Source organism: Gossypium raimondii, chromosome 7, assembly GCF_025698545.1.
Source record: "Gossypium raimondii isolate GPD5lz chromosome 7, ASM2569854v1, whole genome shotgun sequence".
NCBI classification, from domain to species: Eukaryota; Viridiplantae; Streptophyta; class Magnoliopsida; order Malvales; family Malvaceae; genus Gossypium; species Gossypium raimondii.
Window position 1 is genome coordinate 1,308,004 of NC_068571.1, and position 18,654 is coordinate 1,326,657.

Consider the following 18,654-nt stretch of genomic DNA (forward strand, 5'->3'; position numbering starts at 1 on the left):
CTCATTTGCCTAATTTGATACAAGAAAGAGTTATCTTTTTACAAAAAAAAATAATAATAAATAAAATTTCCTTCTCTTTTGCCAATGGAGGATTTGGTGATTGAAAACCTTTTCAATGGCAATAGAGAATTGCAGATTCAAGCTGCAACTCAACTCAGTAAACTCGGTAGCAAACAAAGGCATAAATTGGCTGAAACTGGGATCATTTCACCATTGATTTCAATGCTTCAATCTCAAGACTTTGAAGCCATTGAAGCTTCTTTGTTAGCTCTTCTTGGCCTTGCATTTGGAAGTGAAAGGTTTGAACTCGGTTTATCTCTTGCAAAATCCAATGAATGTTCTTGTTATTTAAACAATTTTCTTAATTGGGTTTTTGTTTTTTTTTTTTGTATCAGGAACAAAATCAGGATTGTAAAATCTGGGATTATTCCAGTTTTGTTAGAGCTTCTTCAATGTCAAAATGAAGAACTCATTGAACTTTCAATGGCTGCAATGTTGATCTTATCTTCTTGTAAGGCAAACAAGTTGATAATTGCTTCATCAGGGACTATTCAACTCCTTGTGCAAATCTTAAACCTGGTAAATTCAGATCCCAACAATGTCATTAACACTCTTTTTACCAATCAAGCAAAGATAGACGCCATTGCTACACTTCAAAATCTCTCGACTTGTCATCAAATAATCCCATTGATTTCATCTTCTGGTATAATCTATACCTTGCTTCAACTCATTCATACTTCAGAAAAATCATCAGACTTAACAGAAAAGGCAATGTCATTACTTGGAAACATCGTTTCATGGTCGGAAAATTCGATTTCCGAGACAACCGAGATCCCCGGTTCAATCAGGATTATAGTTGAAGCAATGGAAGAAGGTTCCCCACAATGTAAAGAACATGCTGTTGGGATCCTTCTTCATATATGTCAAAGTTGTAGAGATAAATATAGAGGGTTGATATTAATGGAAGGTGTAATGCCTGGTTTGCTTCAACTTAGTGTTGATGGAACTTGGGGAGCTAAGAACATGGCTAGAGATCTGTTGTTTCTTTTGAGGGATTGTTCAGATTATGCTTCGACGAGTAAACAATCGAAACACGAACTCATGGAACAGATTATGCAAGCCATTGATGCAGACGGAGAGAAAGTTAATGGAACTACATTGGCATTGGTTCAAGAAATGATTAACAAGCTTAATATATAATCTGTAGGATCATAGAATTATAGGGTAATTCACTTAGGGCAACAAATGTAATCTCTGTAAATAATATTGGTATTGGCCATTGAATGCTAGTTCCTTTGCAAAACAGAGGACCCCTGTAAGTCGTTTTACGGTTCATATGAGAATTAAAGTAACGTAGATTATCAGGCTTTGTCGTTTTAATTCCCTTTGGAAAAGAAAAGAACATGTAATTAATGGTGTTAATCACGTGTAAAATGGTCGTTTTCAAGTTGAAATAACGGTGGCTGAAAACGCAAGGAAAAGATATGCAAACCAGAAAGCTTGTGTGTCATGTTTTCTAACCAGTTCAACCACTTACAAAAGTTAAAAAAACAGATTTTAATGTCTTTAATAGATATTTTTTATTCTAATCTCCCCGCTATCCACGCGTTTGAATCCAAACACATATCCTACCACTGATTTTAGTCTTACGGTTATAATATTTAATCTCACCACTAACAGTTATTTTCAATATTACTAAAGTCAATCTCACAGCTTAGCGTTACAATTTGATGCACTGAGATAATGAGATCATAATTTCATACAAATGATGGTCACACATTATCCAACTCTAGTTAAGCATATTACAAAAATGTACAGAAAACTAAGCATCAAGACTGTTCTAGCAAGCTTTCAAGATATAAATTTAAGATGTATCTCCCTGTTGATTGAACATCAAGCCGTTTCTCACTAGGTTCATACTTCCCTTTACGAAGCTGGTACCGATGTGTTACAGCTGATATCGTGTATGTTTGGCCCTCGATCGTCACACTCTCCCCACACTGCAAATTCTGATGCAGAAGACAGAAATATTTCATCATCATGGAAATGGAACATAAATACCCCAACCAGCAAAGGTTTTCAAGTTCAACAAAGTAGCAATATTGAACAAAATTATCACTAAAGTTCTGCATTCGATTAAGGGCCATTGACATTTACAGAGTCATAAAACTCAAACATCACTGCAAGAGAGATTGATAGTCCAAGTCGTCATATTTACTTCATTTGCCTAAACCTGATTACAAGTTCTTCATGTCTCGGTTCGTCACGCTACTAATATCATTATCAAGCCAAATGAGAGCATCAAAACCTGAAAATTGGATAACTAATCATTCAAACTGATCTTATAAACTATTCTATCAAATAGTTTCCAAGCACTCGCCATTGAATAAACACTTAAAAAAGATCGGGATCGGTACTTTACACCTTCGACTTCACTTTACTTCATAACATCCTCAACAACAAAGATACCACTCCAAAGTCCAAATGCCATCCCTTATAGGTAAAGAATTATACTTTGCTTCACAAATAGAATAAAACAAGTAAAAACTTTGCTTTCCCATCCATAGAAACAACATTGATTGGAAATATTTCGATTGCCTTTTTCCAAGTAAGAGGCAAAACATAACCAACTTGAAGGTAAAAGTACCAAGGAAGCCTCTGTTCTAAGAGTCAAATTTCATTTTATCCCCCTACTAAAAAATAGCAAATTAGTTCTCTATGTTAGATCAAAGAGTAAATTGGTTATTTCTGTTAAAAATTTCTATCTATTTCTATTGTTCAAAATAGACATGACTGACAGAATAATCAGACAGTAACAGATGACATGCCACGTGTACAGAAACTAATTTTTACCAGCAAAAATGGATGATATTTTTAACAAATGACTAGTTTGTTACAAGAACTAATTTACCCTTTTCTTGAGTAGAAAGGGTAAAATGCAATTTGATTCATAATATATTTTGAATAGTCATTAATTTAACCTAAATTCAAAGGCTTTAATTTCCCCCCTTAAATCTATAGAGATATAATTCCAATTAAATAAATTTCAGACAGCAAATTACAAGAAAGAAAGTGGGACTTACAGGAGGGAAGCAACGAACACCAAGGGACTTGGGCGGGGGTGTAATTTCAATGACTTTATAGGGGTAATTACTTTGATTTTCTCTTCCTTTTTCTCTCCTTCTGCAAATTACATGGAATTCATGACTCTGTCAACAAAGTGAAAGAAACCCAGAATTAATGAACAACAAAAAGGAAAATATATATTAAAATAAAGAAAAGAAATTCACCTTTTGATATGAAACTAAATTGGATACAGTCACCATTGCCATTTTCTTTCTGGGTTTTCCTAACCTTTCTTTGGGTTGAAATTGAAACTTTGAATGAAAGAAGAGAAGAAGGAATTTTTTTGATGATTTTTTATTTTTTACTATTTTGTATAGAAATTCCTTTTTTTCTTTTTTCTTTTTTTTCAAATGACGGGTTTTTAAGAACCTGGCAGTTGGCAACGACATGTGATTCATATGTCGTTTCCAAAGTGATATTTTCAGGAAATTGTCCGGTCTGAAATTGTAAAAGGAATAATTAACTTTAAAATATTATAAATAATGAAAAAATTATTTAATTAATTGAATTACAAATATTCATTAAATTGTTTTAAAAAATTATTTAAAATTTTTTATTTATATAATAAACCATTATGCTTAGTTAAACCGGCCAACCAAACCTCAAACCAAACTCTTTTAGATTGGATAAACTATTAAAATAGTTATTTTTGTTTGTCTCTATTTATATTTTAGTCATTTATATTTGAAATTTTATATTTTAGTCACTGAGCGTTAATTTTCATTAATGGTGTAATGGTAAGCTGAAGTGGCATGTTAAATTACCATTACAAACAAAAATTTTAGGTTAAATTATACAATTAGCCCTAGAGGTGCTCATGGGCCGGGCGGCCCGGCCCGGCCCGACGGCCCGCCCGAAATATGAGAGGGTTTGGGTAAAATATAGGCCGAAATATGGGCTTGGGCAAAAAACGAGGCCCGTTTAGAAAGCGGGTCAGACCTCGAGCACCACTTTTTGGCAGGCCCACTGCCCAACCGATTTAATAAATATATTTATTTTTTAATTTTAAAATATTTTTACATACTTTTTAATTTTTTAAAATTTTAAAATATTTTAAAATACTTTTTTAATTTTTTAAATTTTAAAATATTTTTAAAATATTTTTTAATTTTTTAATTTTAAAATATTTTAAAATACTTTTTAATTTTTAAAATTTTAAAATAAAATGGGCGGGCAGGTCGGGCCCGGCTTATGATTTTTTTCAGGCAGGGCTGGACAAAATCTTAGGCCCATATTTTGGTAGGCCGCCCGGCCTAGGACCCGGCCAAAATTTTTTATGGGCCCGGCCCGAACCCGGCCCGGCCCATGAGCACCTCTAATTAGCCCCTATATTTTTTTCGTTTTAAACAATTTAATTTTTTTCTTTTATGTTCTTTGAATTTTTTTTTCTTCTCCCTCTGTTTTCCTTTCTTCTCCATTTCTTTTAACGTAGTTTTTCTATATTTTTATTTGTTAAAACTAGTCCCTATACTTTTATTTTTTGAACAATTTAATTTTTTCTTTTTTATTTTCTTTTCTTCTTCCCATTTATTTTCTCTCTTCTCATATTCTTTCTTGCAAAAATATAGTCTTTGCCTACCAAATAAATCAAGTCATTGTTCCTTTCATATGATTCCTAAATTGAATTTCACAAAACCGAATATCAATAATTCTTAATCAAATCTCGATTTGAATATAACCTAATTTTGAAACTAAAATTGGATCTAACTAATTAATATAAAAAACTATATCATTAATCAAATCTTAACATAAATTGAATTCTTTATATTCAAAATAATTTTTTTTCATTTCCAAACTTTTACAGAATCGTGTAGATTATTTCGTTCCTTTTCTTTTATTTTCTGATGAATAAAATTAAGCAAATGATAAAATTGATTTAAATCTTCTTGGATATTTCCAAGCAAGCTTGAGTGGAAGCCGAACATGGATGAACTGAAAAGAGAAAGAGAGCATGGAACCAAATTGGTTTGGGTAAAGTTGAGGATAAGTTTTGTATAGTGGTCGTTTTAGTCATTGAGAGTGTAGAGCTCGTTTGAAGAATCCGTGAAACAATGTAGTTTTGAGAGGGTGAGAATGTTGTAGGTAAGATAGATAAGATGGTCGTGGGGTTTGGAGGTTAAGGGAACGAGCTCGGGAAACTTTGTTGAGGGTGGACTGCCATAAGTCACGACTGGCGAGGTCTTCAACTGAGGCGAGCTTGTGGACTAGGCCATTGAGAGATCAAATTGGTTCGCTAAAGCGATAATGGACGATGAGGGTTTGTGATTGTGGGGTGAGAATATGCAAGTTTTATTTTGGTTTCAACTTTCACCTTTTCTTTTTTCATAAACATAAAAAAATTTTAACAAATGAAAAACATAAAAAATCTATGTTAAAAGAGATGGGGAAGGGAGGGGAATAAAAGAAGTAGAAGAGAATAGAAAATAAAGAAAAAAAAAGGAAAGTTAAAAGAACATAAAAGAAAAAAAAAGTGCTCAAAATGAAAAAAATATGAGGACCAATTGTATAATTTAACCTAAATTTTTTGTTTGAAATGATGAATAAACGTGCCACGTCAATTTACCGTTATACCGTTAACGGTAATTAACAACTTAGTGACTAAAATATTGACGTGCAAGTGATTAAACTGTAACATTTCAAACATAAATGACTAAAATATAACCTAATGTTTACCTCTTTTAGATTCAATGGCAAGACCAAAAGCTAGCTCAAGGGTGCTCGATTTTATATGTAGCATTTTGCTCTCAAGCCGAGGTCTCAGTGGAACAAATCCAACAAATAGCGATGGGGTTGCAAGAATCTAAAGCAAACTTCTTTTGGGTTTTAAGGAAAAAAAGAATTTTAATAACAAATTAAAGGGGGGAAGCATTGTGGTAAAACAATGGGTGGATAAAAGGCAAATACTGAAACGCCAATGTGCTGAAGGGTTTCTAAGACACTGTGGGTGGAATTCAGCGTTGGAAAGCATATGCTATACGGTCCTGATCCTTGCATGGCCGATGATAGCTGAACAGGCATTGAATGCGAGAATGGTGGTGGAGGAATTCAAGGTAGGGCGAAGAGTTGAGTCGACATGCAATGGGATGAAACCCGGGTTTTTGAAATGGGAAAGGTTGATGAAGATGGCGAAGGAGTTAATGGAAGGAGTGATGGGAAAACAAGTGAGGAAAAGAGTGAAAGAAGTTGCAGAGTTGGCTAAGATGGCTATGGCAGACAGTAATGGATCGTTTTAGCAGACGTTAAGCCTGCTTATTACTGAACTATGCAACAAGAAGCAAGTCGTCCGCCATTAAAATTGTTGGAAGCGTAGTTGAGATTTAAAACCGAAATAATTTTATTACTCACACAATACCAAAAAATTACAATTTTCTCTTCTTCCAATACACTAGTTGCTGTTAGTTTCTTTTCACTCGCATGCCTACCTCTTACTATTTACAGCACTCGCACATATTTTTCTTCACCAACTTATGCTTATATTACACCAACATGAGGCCTATTTATAGCCTTATTTAACTGACTTAAAGGCCGGTAACAAGCTTCTGAAGCTTCCAGCAAGTCTATACTTGTCATTATCATCATTTCAATCCTTAAAGCAACTTTCAGCAAACTGCCACGTTTCTGTTTTGCCACTAAACCAATTCTTAGCCACCCTGTACACACTTTGTAAAGTCTTGTTAATCACTTTCCATGCTTTGCCGACTTTGAAATCGGTTTAACTTCTAACACTCTCATTCAAACCGAGATTTTCATTTAAGTTGTGAAATACGTTCGCTTTCAATAGCTTCGTAAAAATGTCTGTCAAATGGTTTTTTGTCCGACAATATATTAGCTCTAAACTTTTATTCTACACTTACTCTTGAATAAAATTATATTTTGTATTGATATGCTTGCTTCAACTATGGGACACTAGATTCTTTACAAGAGATATTATGGATTTTTTGTCAACATAAATCGTAATTGGACCTTTATGTATAAGATATAGTTCGCTCAAAATATTCTTCAACCAAATTGCTTAACAAGTGCAAGTTGTAGCAGCTATGTATTTTGCTATACATGTTGAGAGGGCCACTATTTGTTGATTTTTCGATAACCACAAAAATGTTGCAGAGCCAATATGAAATAAATATCCATGTGTACTTCTGCATTTATCCAAGTTACCACCATAATCACTGTTTGAATAATCAACCAATTTTGAACTTTATGAGTGTGTATAAAATAGACCACGATCCATCGTACCTTTTGTAACACCCTAGATCTGGCGAGTCTAAAGTTTTCGCATATAGCAGTAAATAGTCTGTCTGGCGTAGTGTTATCCACCCAAATGATTATTTAGGCGTATACGTGTGAGCATATAGTAACTGCCACATGAGTTAGTAAGAATTTGATTTCATGATATTCTGTTATATTAGGAGAAGTTCGTGTTACGAGATAAAGGGGAAGTATGGATTGAATATTCACCAAAGGTATAGTATGTTTGATTTGTCTGGAATACCATGCTAGTTAGATTTTAAGTAACTTGGTTAGAAATCAACTACATAGCTAAGCTGAATAAATTTGATTGCAAGACATTTATTAATATTTCTCTTGGAAACTTTAGTCCATTAAGAAGGCAAGTTCTGAAACATATGACACTTGTTAAATTCCACTAAGTAAGTTGAGTCATATTTATATGTGAGAGATGAGTTCTGAAAGGGGTCTTCTTTCTTTTTCTTCTCCCTTAAGTGGTATTTATCGATACTTTCCTCAAATTTGAATGTATCTTACATCTATGATCTAAAAGCTATGGTTCTTTTATGATCAATGGTTATTTCTCATTAGGGTAAGTATTTCAGTCCTGTATGTTAAGTTCTGAATGAGTAAATTTGTATGTGGTAATTGAAAAGTAAGATTGTAAGTATAATGTTCTTGCATGAGATTGTCATTGAATGAGAGGGTAAGTAATTTGTATGTATAAGAGTAGTAATAGTGAAATTATGTTTCTAAGCAGTGGTTGCTGCTGGTTCGAGATGGATATCTAGATCTGGAGTTTGAACTACAGTAAGTAAGAATCAGGTGAGTCTCTACCATGGCTCTCTTAAGTAGAGGTATTTATATATAAAGGATGATACTAACTATAGAAATCAGTAAATATATGATCATAGTAAGGGTAAAGTATGTATCTGTAATACCCCTAACCCGTCTTCGTCGCTGGATTAGGATTACTGAGTATTACAGTATAAATCAAAACAATTAACATCACATAGAAACAATTAATCAATTTTAAATATTAACATTCCATTCCAATATTTATTCAAAGCATAAATACCTTTACGGACCTTAAACTGACCCTACGGGACCTTAAAAATAGTTTGGGAATAATCAGGGACTAATTTGAAACAAAATAGAAAATTTTAGAAAAAAATTAAAATTTTGGAAAAAAGGGTTACACGGCCGTGTGGTCAGGCCGTGTGACTCAGAAACATGGCCGTATGGCTAACCGTGTATAATTCAAAATATGGGACACGCAGCCGTGTCCCAGCCCGTGTGTCTGCCCGTGTAAGGATTCAAAATAACATCACACGGCCGTGTCACCAGACTGACCATCTTGCACTTAAAAACAATAAGGCACACGGTCGTGTGGTGTGACCGTGTGTGGCACACGACCGTGTGACAGCTTGTTTCTCTGGCTGTGTGCTTCCAAAATGACCCCTAATGCAAGCCAATTCAACAACCCTTTCTTACACACCAAGACAAATCATTTCCAAAAACTTTCACACATTAAAACATAATAAAACACACCTAAAACATGCCAAAACCAACCAACCTATGTGCCTAACCAATATGCCATCACTTGGCACCATAATTCATACACCAAATCAATTTACTTACAATGCTACAAGTTCACACCTTAAACATATAGCAAACCTTCCAAATAACCATTCATACACATCCCATTATACCATAAACCTTCTACTTTCAAGAGGCATAATTAAGAGATCAACACCACATATTTCATAACCATTTACAAGCCAAAAAAAAAAAATTAAAGGCATATATAAACAAGCAAGCTTGACATAAACTCAAACCATACCATATTGACAAAATAGCATAAAGCTCATATTACATGCCATTTATAACCATAAAAAAAAAACATCTACCAAAGTGATGGATGGATAGTGTGAATGTGCTCCGACTAGATTCCAACCGATCGAGCCTTCTGGTGATCTACAAAAAAGGAAAAAAACTACCTAAGTAAATAATGCTTAGTAAGCTTGTATAATCATAAATGTAAACTAACCTATTAGGCTTAATTTATATATATTTGATTCATAACTTCAGTATCATGCTCATGAATTCATTAAATCCTATACACATCACAAGTCCCATAAGTTAGTGAGATCAAAAGGAAATGTAACACCCCTTACCCGAGACCGTTTCCGGAGTCGAGCACGAGGCATTACTTAGCTTATCTTACCAATTCGGAGCATAAAAACTAGGTTTGAAAATTTATTTCACTATTTACAGCAAATCTGTCCAATCGCGCAGCAGTTACTAAATTAATTATAACTTGAGCTACAGAACTCGAAATTTAATTCCGTAAATTTTCCCTGAAACTAGACTCATATATCTACTCACCATAAAATTTTTAGAATTTTTGGTTCAGCCAATTAGTACAGTTTATTAGTTAAAGTCTCCCCTGTTTCACCATTCGACTATTCTGACCTCTTGTTACTAAAAATAACTTTTCTCGTTATAGGATTTTCATATGCTATTCCCACTTGTTCCTACAGAAAATAGACTCATTAAGGAATCTAAGCATGTAAATTTCAACTCATAACCATTTTTGTACAATTTTTAATTATTTTCTAAACTCAGAACAGGGACTCCAAAACTGTTCTGACCCTGTCTCACGAAAATTCACATATCTTAAAATATAAATTTCCTTTTTCTACACCGTTATTTTTCTATGAAAATAGACTCAACAACCTTCAATTCCATATATCATTCACCCTCTAATTCATTTTATACTATCTTGGGTGATTTTTCAAATTCACGTCACTGTGCTGCCTGAATTCTGTTTCTTTGCAAAATTTTATCCTTTCATGATTTCCATGCATAATTTATCACCTAATCTTTCATAACAACAAACACCTTCATCCTTAACCATTTTAATGACCATACATCATCAAATACTTACACATCACTCATTAGCAAAATCATCATTACAAACATACAAAAAACTAAATCCCTATACATGCCATAACTCAAACGTGTTTCGATATAAAATACCGAAAGCGGTTGTAGTTGATAGTGTGGACGATCTCCGACTTCTTTAGGATCCTTGAAGTAGCTTTGCAATACTATAAGAGAAAGAGAAATAAAAGAAGTAAGCATAAAGCTTAGTAAGTTTACTAGCAAATAAATAACAATATTTAACTTAAATAATTAAACTCAATGTCTATATCTCTAGTTTACTCTTTAGTTAATCTCATACTAGTTCTCTTACTTGTTTACTTAGAATACTTGTGTGCATAACTTACTCAATCCTTGCTGCATCGTTGAACATCAATTGATAGTATAATAAGTTCTTAAGTCTTACAACTTACCGAGCTTGCCATTTATGCTTTAAACCGAACTTTCATGAACATGATTCATTTACAAGCCCGTTGAGCTACATTGGAATAATAAGGATACTCGGGTCTCTTCGATAATAACATGCCAAAGCCATGTCCCAGACATGGTCTTACATGGGATGTTCTCATGTTAGTGCCCATGCCATGTCCTGACATGGTCTTATAGGGACCTCTCATCTCGGTATAACGCCATGTCCTGACATGGTCTTACATGGGACCTCTCGTCTCGTGCCCATGCCATGTCCCGACATGGTCTTACTGGGACCTCTTATGATTAAGGATGCCAATGCCATGTCCCAGACATGGTCTTACATGGGATCTCTTTACCCAAATGTCATGACATTCGTATCCAGTACCATCCTTATGTATCAACGGGACTTTTAAATTTTAATTCTCTATCATTTCATGCTTAGATCATCATCAAATAAATCCATAAAATAAATTCATAGTTGCTGGAAAATAACAGCATTGATAATAAATATGGAAATATTGCATTTATTTACCGTAAACTTACCTCGGTACCAATTATAGCCAAATTCACCAACTTAGTCTTCAACTTTATTCTTCCCTTTGTCTAACCTCGAGTTTCGTACTTCTTGATCTAAAATAGTAAATTTAACTTATTTAATACTCACATTCAACAAAACAGCCCTTGACTCTAACTTTTCAAAATTACAATTTTGCCCTAAACTTTACATAATTACATTTTTGCCCCAAGGCTCGGAAATTAAACTTCATCTCTTATTCTTATGTTTTATAACATTATGAACATTTTTCCTTCTATGGCAACATCAAATTCCCACTCTAACATGTACTTATGAACATTAGGTATTTTTACCGATTATGTCGTTTTACTCGTTTTCACTTAAAATCGCTTAGCAAAAGTTGTTTAACATAATTTCTAGCTTCATGTTCTATCATAAAACATCAAAATAAACACTTTTCACCTATGGGTATTTTTCCAAATATAAACCCTAGGTTAAATTATTGCTAGAATAAGCTAAATTAAGCTACCGGATCTCAAAACGTAAAGAACATTAAAACGGGTTTGGGATCACTTACTATGGAGCTTGGAAGCTTGAAAACCCTAACTATGGCTTCCCCTTGCTGATTTCGTTCATATGAAGAAGATGATGATTTTTGCCATCTTTTTCCTTTTAATTCATTTTAATTACTAGATTACCAAATTGCCCCTAACTTAAAAATTTTCTATTTCACTTATCTCATGTCCATTTTTGTCTACCAAGTTACCAATGGTATAATTACCATATAAGGACCTCCAATTTAAATTTTCATAACAATTGGACACCTCTAACATGTAGAACTCAACTTTTGCACTTTTACAATTTAGTCCTTTTGACTAAATTGAGTGCCCAAACGTCGAAATTTTCGAACGAAATTTTCACGAAATCATTTTGTGAAATTGTAGACCATAAAAATATAAGAAAAATAAAATTTTTCTCATCGGATTTGTGGTCCCGAAACCACTGTTCCGATAACCTCAAATTTGGGCCATTACAACTCTCCCCCCCTTTTTAGGATTTTCGTCCTCGAAAATCTTACCAGTAAAGAGATTCGGGTATTGCTTCCTCATTGTCTCTTCCGGTTCCCATGTTGCTTCCTCAATCCCGTGCTTTTGCCATAGCACTTTCACCAGATTTACCTTTTTGTTTCTAAGCTCCTTTGTTTCTCGTGCTAATACTTTAACCGGTTCTTCATTATAAGTCATATCCGGCTGAATTTCTACTTCTGTTGGAGTAATAACATGTGAAGGATCTGATCGATACCGTCGTAGCATAGATACATGAAATACATTATGAATTTTGTCGAGTTCCGGTGGTAAAGCCAATCGGTAAGCAACTGGTCCAATTCTTTCTATAATCTCATATGGTCCGATAAATCTTGGACTCAATTTACCCTTTCGACCGAACCGGAGAACTTTCTTCCAAGGAGACACTTTTAAGAATACTTTATCACCCACCTGAAATTCAATCTCCCTTCGTTTAAGATCGGCGTATGACTTCTGACGATCGGAAGCTGCTTTTAAACTATCTCGAATCAGCCTTACTTTTTCTTCTGTTTCCCGGATCAAATCAACCCCGTGTATTTTCTTTTCACTGAGCTCTGTCCAATATAACGGTGTTCTACATTTTCTACCATACAAAGCTTCATACGGAGCCATTTTAATACTAGATCGATAACTCTTATTGTAAGCAAATTCAATCAAAGGTAGATACATTTCCCAATTACCTTGCAACTCTAATACGCAACATCGGACATATCTTCCAATACACGAATTACACGCCAGATTGGCCATCATGCGAGGATGAAATGCGATCTTGAAATACAACCGAGTACCCAAAGCTTCTTGTAATTTGTTCCGAAACGAGATGTAAATCGGGATCTCTGCGATATAATGGAGACAGCACTCCATGTAGTCTAACAATCTCGATATATACAATTCACCAATTTATCTAAAGAATAATCCATACATACCGGGATAAAGTCGCGGACTTTGTCAATCGATCGACAATTACCCAAATGGCATCTTTCTTCTTTGGAGACATCGGCAACCCAGATACAAAATCCATAGTGACTCTTTCCCATTTCCATTCCGGTATAGTGATTGGTTGAAGCAACCCCAAAGGTACCTGATGTTCAGCTTTAACCTACTGACATACTAAACATCTTGATACAAACTCAGAGATATCACGTTTAATACCCGGCCACCAATACATCTTTTTCAAGTCATTATACATTTTATTACTCCCCGGATGTACAGACATAGTACCGCTATGGGCCTCGTAGAATCTTCAGATAAGCTCGAATTCTTGACACATACTCTACCTCTAAATAATAAACAACCATCAGTTCCAATCTGAAATTCTGAATCATTACCTGACTCACAATGCACCCGTTTAGCTTGTAATTTCTCATCATTCCTCTGAGCTTCACATATTTGTTGACGAAATGTCGATTTAGCTCTCAATTCAGCTATGATTGAACCATCATTAGACAGTGACAACCGGGTATTCATAGCTCGTAAAGCAAATAGAGATTTTCGGCTCAAAGCATCAGCTACCACGTTAGCCTTACCCGGATGGTAATCAATAACCAAATCATAATCCTTTATCAATTCAAGCCACCTGCGTTGTCTCAAATTCAAATCTTTCTGTGTCATCAAATATTTCAAGCTTTTGTGATCAGTATAAATATGACACTTTTCACCATACAAATAATGCCGCCATATTTTCAATGCAAATACAATAGCATTAACTCGAGATCATGTACCGGTAGTTTCTTTCATGTGGCTTAAGTTGTCTTGAAGCATAGGCTATTACTTTATCTTCTTGCATCAAGACACAACCCAAACCATTTAATGATGCATCACTATAAATAATAAATTCCTTACCCGATTCTGGCTGTACCAACACAGGTGCTTCCGTCAACAATTTCTTCAATCGGTCAAAACTTTGTTTGGCATTTATCATCCATTCAAATTTAACATCTTTCTGTAATAAACGAGTTATTGGAGAAGCTATCATAGAAAACCCCTGTACAAATCTCCGATAATACCCAGCTAATCCCAAGAAACTTCTAACTTCAGATACATTTTTCGGTGGACTCCAATTGACAATAGCTGAGATTTTACTTGGATCTACCCTGATGCCTTCTGCAGATACAATATGTCCGAGAAAACCCACCTCTTGAAGCCAAAATTCACATTTACTGAATTTAGCATAAAGCTTCTTTTCGCGCAGAATTTGCAACACTATTTTCAAATGTTCTGCATGCTCAGTTTCATCCCGAGAATAAACTAAAATGTCATCAATAAAAACTACTACAAACCTATCTAGATACGGTCTGAATATCCGATTCATCAAATCCATGAATACTGCAGGTGCATTAGTCAACCCAAACGGCATAACCAGAAACTCATAATGCCCATACCTGGTTCTGAAAGCTGTCTTTGGCACATCTGACTCTTTTACCCGTAACTGGTAATAACCCGATCGGAGATCAATCTTTGAAAATACTGTGGCACCTTTCAGTTGATCAAATAAGTCATCAATTCGAGGCAATGGGTACTTATTCTTTATAGTTACCTTATTGAGCTGTCGATAGTCGATACACAATCTCAAAGACCCGTCTTTCTTTTTCACAAATGTAATCGGAGCACCCCAAGGTGAATGACTCGGACGAACAAAACCTCTCATCAACAAGTTCTCAGAATCGTACCTTTAACTCTTTTAACTCGCTTGAGCCATACGATACGGAGCTATAGAAATTGGGGTAGTTCCTAATCGATCTATAGAAAATTCCACTTCTCTTTCGGTGGCAACCCCTAATTCCTCCGAAACACATCGAAAATTCACATACAATCGGCATCGCTCAGATCTTTGACTCGAGATACTTTAGTATCCAACACATACGCCAAATAAACATCATACCCTTTTCTGACACACCTCTGAGCTGACATCACTGAAATTACATCAGATAATTCATCTGTCTGATCAGATTTAACCCGAAGTAATTCTCCATTCTGGCACTTCAGTACAACATATTTCTGTCTACAGTTTACTACTGCGTCATGCTGAGTTAACCAATCCATGCCCAATATCACATCAAACTCATCAAAAGGCAATAACATCAAGTCAATCGAAACAAATACCTTTTATCATCGGTGGACAATTTTACAAACTTTATCCACCATCACAAACCGCCCAGGGGTTAGAGACTTTAACCATAAATTCATGAGGTTCAATGACAAATTTTTAACAAATACTAATTTCGTGCATATATATGAATGTGTAGAGCCGGGATCAATTAATGCAATAACATTAGTGTCATAAAGAGAAAATGTACCGTAATTATATCGGAGAGGACGCCTCTTCACGAGCTCGAATAGCATATGATCTTGCAGTGCTCTAACATCCGATCTAACCGTGAATCTCTGGATGCACCCCTATTACTCGCCCCCACTCTGGTTTCTCTGCGGTCTACCTCTGGTAGGAGCATTACCGATCTCGCACTCGTTATTTCTTCTCTTTTAGTTGTTTCAGACAATCCGAATAAAGTGATCGGATGCTCCACATCTAAAACAAACATTTTCACCGCTCTACACTCTCCGGGTGGCGTCTCCCACATCGAGAACATTCAGCCTAGGAGGTCGAGTCTTTGTACTTGCAACTCGTAGTGGTTTGAGCTCTAAAACCCTCGAATCTTCTACTTACCTTGACCGAATATATATGTGGAAAATGTGATCCGCTAGAGAGCTCCCTAGGCCTCTTAGATGTAGACTGAAATGATTTACTCATTTGCCTCTTCTTTGTATCCTGCGCTCCAGCTTCAGCTTTGCTCTTCTTTTTTTCTTTTAACAAGTCTTCTACTTTACAAGCTCTTTCTACCAGAACAACAAACTCTCTGATTTCCAATACACCCACTGATAGTCGGATGTCATCATTAAGCCCATCTTCAAATCTCTTGCACATGTTAGCTTCAGTGGATACAAATTCCCGAGCATACTTACTAAGTCTGACAAATTCGCGTTCATATTCAATCACGACATTTTACCTTGTTTTAGCTCAAGAAACTCCTTCCTTTTCGATCTATAAATCTCGGTGATGTACTTCTTTCAAACTCCTCCCGAAAGAAATCCTGTAACCCTCTCACTCGGTACTATTGACACGAGGGTCTTCCACCAATGGTAAGCTGAATCTCGAAGAAGTGAAACAACACACTTTATACATTCTTCCGGAGTACAAGATAATTCTTCAAAAACCCTGATTGTATTCTCAAGCCGAGTCGCTTTTTCGCATCATCATCTTTGGTAGCCCAAATTCTTCAAATTTCCTTGCTTCCTAATCTTATCAACAGTGGTCTCTCCGATAACTATACCGCAATGGGAAGCTACATGGGGAACCTGTGATTCTTGAGGGGGTGGAGGTCTTATAGCCGGATTCGTACGAACGAACTCGGCAAACCAATCAGTCATGGCTTGTAAGAAGGCTTCTCTAGCTCCTCCTCCCTGTCTATCTGATGCAGGTCTTTCACTAACATTAACATCTGATGGCACCGTCCCTTCTGCGGGAATAGGTGCATTACTCTCTACTTCATCTGTACTAGCTCGTTCAGGATCCATAACTATAAAAGAAAACATTTTAAAATCGTCAGGAGTCGTCACACTATCAAAATATATAAGTATGGCATGTATAGGTAGACTCTTATTCATACTGCATATTTCCGAGAATCGACTAAACCTGCTCTGATACCAATAAAATGTAACACCCCTTACCCGAGACCGTTTCCGGAGTCGAGCACGAGGCATTACTTAGCTTATCTTACCAATTCGGAGCATAAAAACTAGGTTTGAAAATTTATTTCACTATTTACAGCAAATCTGTCCAATCGCGCAGCAGTTACTAAATTAATTATAACTTGAGCTACAGAACTCGAAATTTAATTCCGTAAATTTTCCTAAAACTAGACTCATATATCTACTCACCATAAAATTTTTAGAATTTTGGTTCAGCCAATTAGTACAGTTTATTAGTTAAAGTCTCCCTGTTTCACCATTCGACTATTCTGACCTCTTGTTACTAAAATAACTTTTCTCGTTATAGGATTTTCATATGCTATTCCCACTTGTTCCTACAGAAAATAGACTCATTAAGGAATCTAAGCATGTAAATTTCAACTCATAACCATTTTTGTACAATTTGTAATTATTTTCTAAACTCAGAACAGGGACTCCAAAACTGTTCTGACCCTGTCTCACGAAAATTCACATATCTTAAAATATAAATTTCCTTTTTCTACACCGTTATTTTTCTATGAAAATAGACTCAACAACCTTCAATTCCATATATCATTCACCCTCTAATTCATTTTATACTATCTTGGGTGATTTTTCAAATTCACGTCACTGTGCTGCCTGAATTCTGTTTCTTTGCAAAATTTTATCCTTTCATGATTTCCATGCATAATTTATCACCTAATCTTTCATAACAACAAACACCTTCATCCTTAACCATTTTAATGACCATACATCATCAAATACTTACACATCACTCATTAGCAAAATCATCATTACAAACATACAAAAAAACTAAATCCCTATACATGCCATAACTCAAACGTGTTTCGATATAAAATACCGAGCAGTTGTAGTTGATAGTGTGGACGATCTCCGACTTCTTTAGGATCCTTGAAGTAGCTTTGCAATACTATAAGAGAAAGAGAAATAAAAGAAGTAAGCATAAAGCTTAGTAAGTTTACTAGCAAATAAATAACAATATTTAACTTAAATAATTAAACTCAATGTCTATATCTCTAGTTTACTCTTTAGTTAATCTCATACTAGTTCTCTTACTTGTTTACTTAGAATACTTGTGTGCATAACTTACTCAATCCTTGCTGCATCGTTGAACATCAATTGATAGTATAATAAGTTCTTAAGTCTTACAACTTACCTGAGCTTGCCATTTATGCTTTAAACTGAACTTTCATGAACATGATTCATTTACAAGCCCGTTGAGCTACATTGGAATAATAAGGATACTCGGGTCTCTTCTGATAATAACATGCCAAAGCCATGTCCCAGACATGGTCTTACATGGGATGTTCTCATGTTGGTGCCCATGCCATGTCCTGGACATGGTCTTATAGGGACCTCTCATCTCGTGTAACGCCATGTCCTGCACATGGTCTTACATGGGACCTCTCGTCTCGGTGCCCATGCCATGTCCCAGACATGGTCTTACAGGGGACCTCTTATGATTAAGGATGCCAATGCCATGTCCCAGACATGGTCTTACATGGGATCTCTTTACCCAAATGTCATGACATTCGTATCCAGTACCATCCTTATGTATCAACGGGACTTTTAAATTTTAATTCTCTATCATTTCATGCT

The 18,654-nt window shown here is 35.3% G+C and overlaps 3 protein-coding genes across 3 annotated transcripts; 1 reads left to right on the top strand and 2 right to left on the bottom strand.

The window, feature by feature from the left end:
- Positions 1 to 1,367, top strand: LOC105769096 (U-box domain-containing protein 41). Its single transcript, XM_012589518.2, has 2 exons — positions 1 to 299; positions 396 to 1,367. The coding sequence occupies exons 1-2, from the start codon at positions 85 to 87 to the stop codon at positions 1,198 to 1,200; spliced, it is 1,020 nt and encodes a 339-aa protein (XP_012444972.1). The 5' UTR covers positions 1 to 84; the 3' UTR covers positions 1,201 to 1,367.
- Positions 1,368 to 1,714: 347 nt separating this feature from the next.
- Positions 1,715 to 3,497, bottom strand: LOC105769103 (uncharacterized). The gene is made up of 3 exons (XM_012589529.2): positions 3,291 to 3,497; positions 3,084 to 3,209; positions 1,715 to 2,009 (listed from the first exon to the last, which is right to left on the bottom strand). Exons 1-3 carry the CDS (start codon positions 3,330 to 3,332, stop codon positions 1,830 to 1,832), a joined length of 348 nt encoding a protein of 115 aa, XP_012444983.1. The 5' UTR covers positions 3,333 to 3,497; the 3' UTR covers positions 1,715 to 1,829.
- Positions 3,498 to 16,560: 13,063 nt separating this feature from the next.
- On the bottom strand, positions 16,561 to 18,378 carry LOC128042423 (uncharacterized). The gene is made up of 2 exons (XM_052633459.1): positions 17,897 to 18,378; positions 16,561 to 16,883 (listed from the first exon to the last, which is right to left on the bottom strand). Exons 1-2 carry the CDS (start codon positions 17,997 to 17,999, stop codon positions 16,561 to 16,563), a joined length of 426 nt encoding a protein of 141 aa, XP_052489419.1. The 5' UTR covers positions 18,000 to 18,378.
- Positions 18,379 to 18,654: the final 276 nt, after the last annotated feature.

Excerpts from the sequence above, each read along its gene's own strand:
- LOC105769096 (XM_012589518.2), top strand. The coding sequence starts at position 85 with ATGGAGGATTTGGTGATTGAAAACCTTTTCAATGGCAATAGAGAATTG. Across the intron at positions 300-395 it reads CTTGCATTTGGAAGTGAAAG|GAACAAAATCAGGATTGTAA; the intron begins GTTTGAACTCGG and ends TTTTTGTATCAG.
- LOC105769103 (XM_012589529.2), bottom strand. The coding sequence starts at position 3,332 with ATGGCAATGGTGACTGTATCCAATTTAGTTTCATATCAAAAG. Across the intron at positions 3,210-3,290 it reads ATTTAGTTTCATATCAAAAG|AGTCATGAATTCCATGTAAT; the intron begins GTGAATTTCTTT and ends CTTTGTTGACAG. Across the intron at positions 2,010-3,083 it reads GTGTTCGTTGCTTCCCTCCT|AATTTGCAGTGTGGGGAGAG; the intron begins GTAAGTCCCACT and ends CTTCTGCATCAG.
- LOC128042423 (XM_052633459.1), bottom strand. The coding sequence starts at position 17,999 with ATGCTTACTTCTTTTATTTCTCTTTCTCTTATAGTATTGCAAAGCTAC. Across the intron at positions 16,884-17,896 it reads CTATCAACTACAACTGCTCG|TTATGGATCCTGAACGAGCT; the intron begins GTATTTTATATC and ends TTTCTTTTATAG.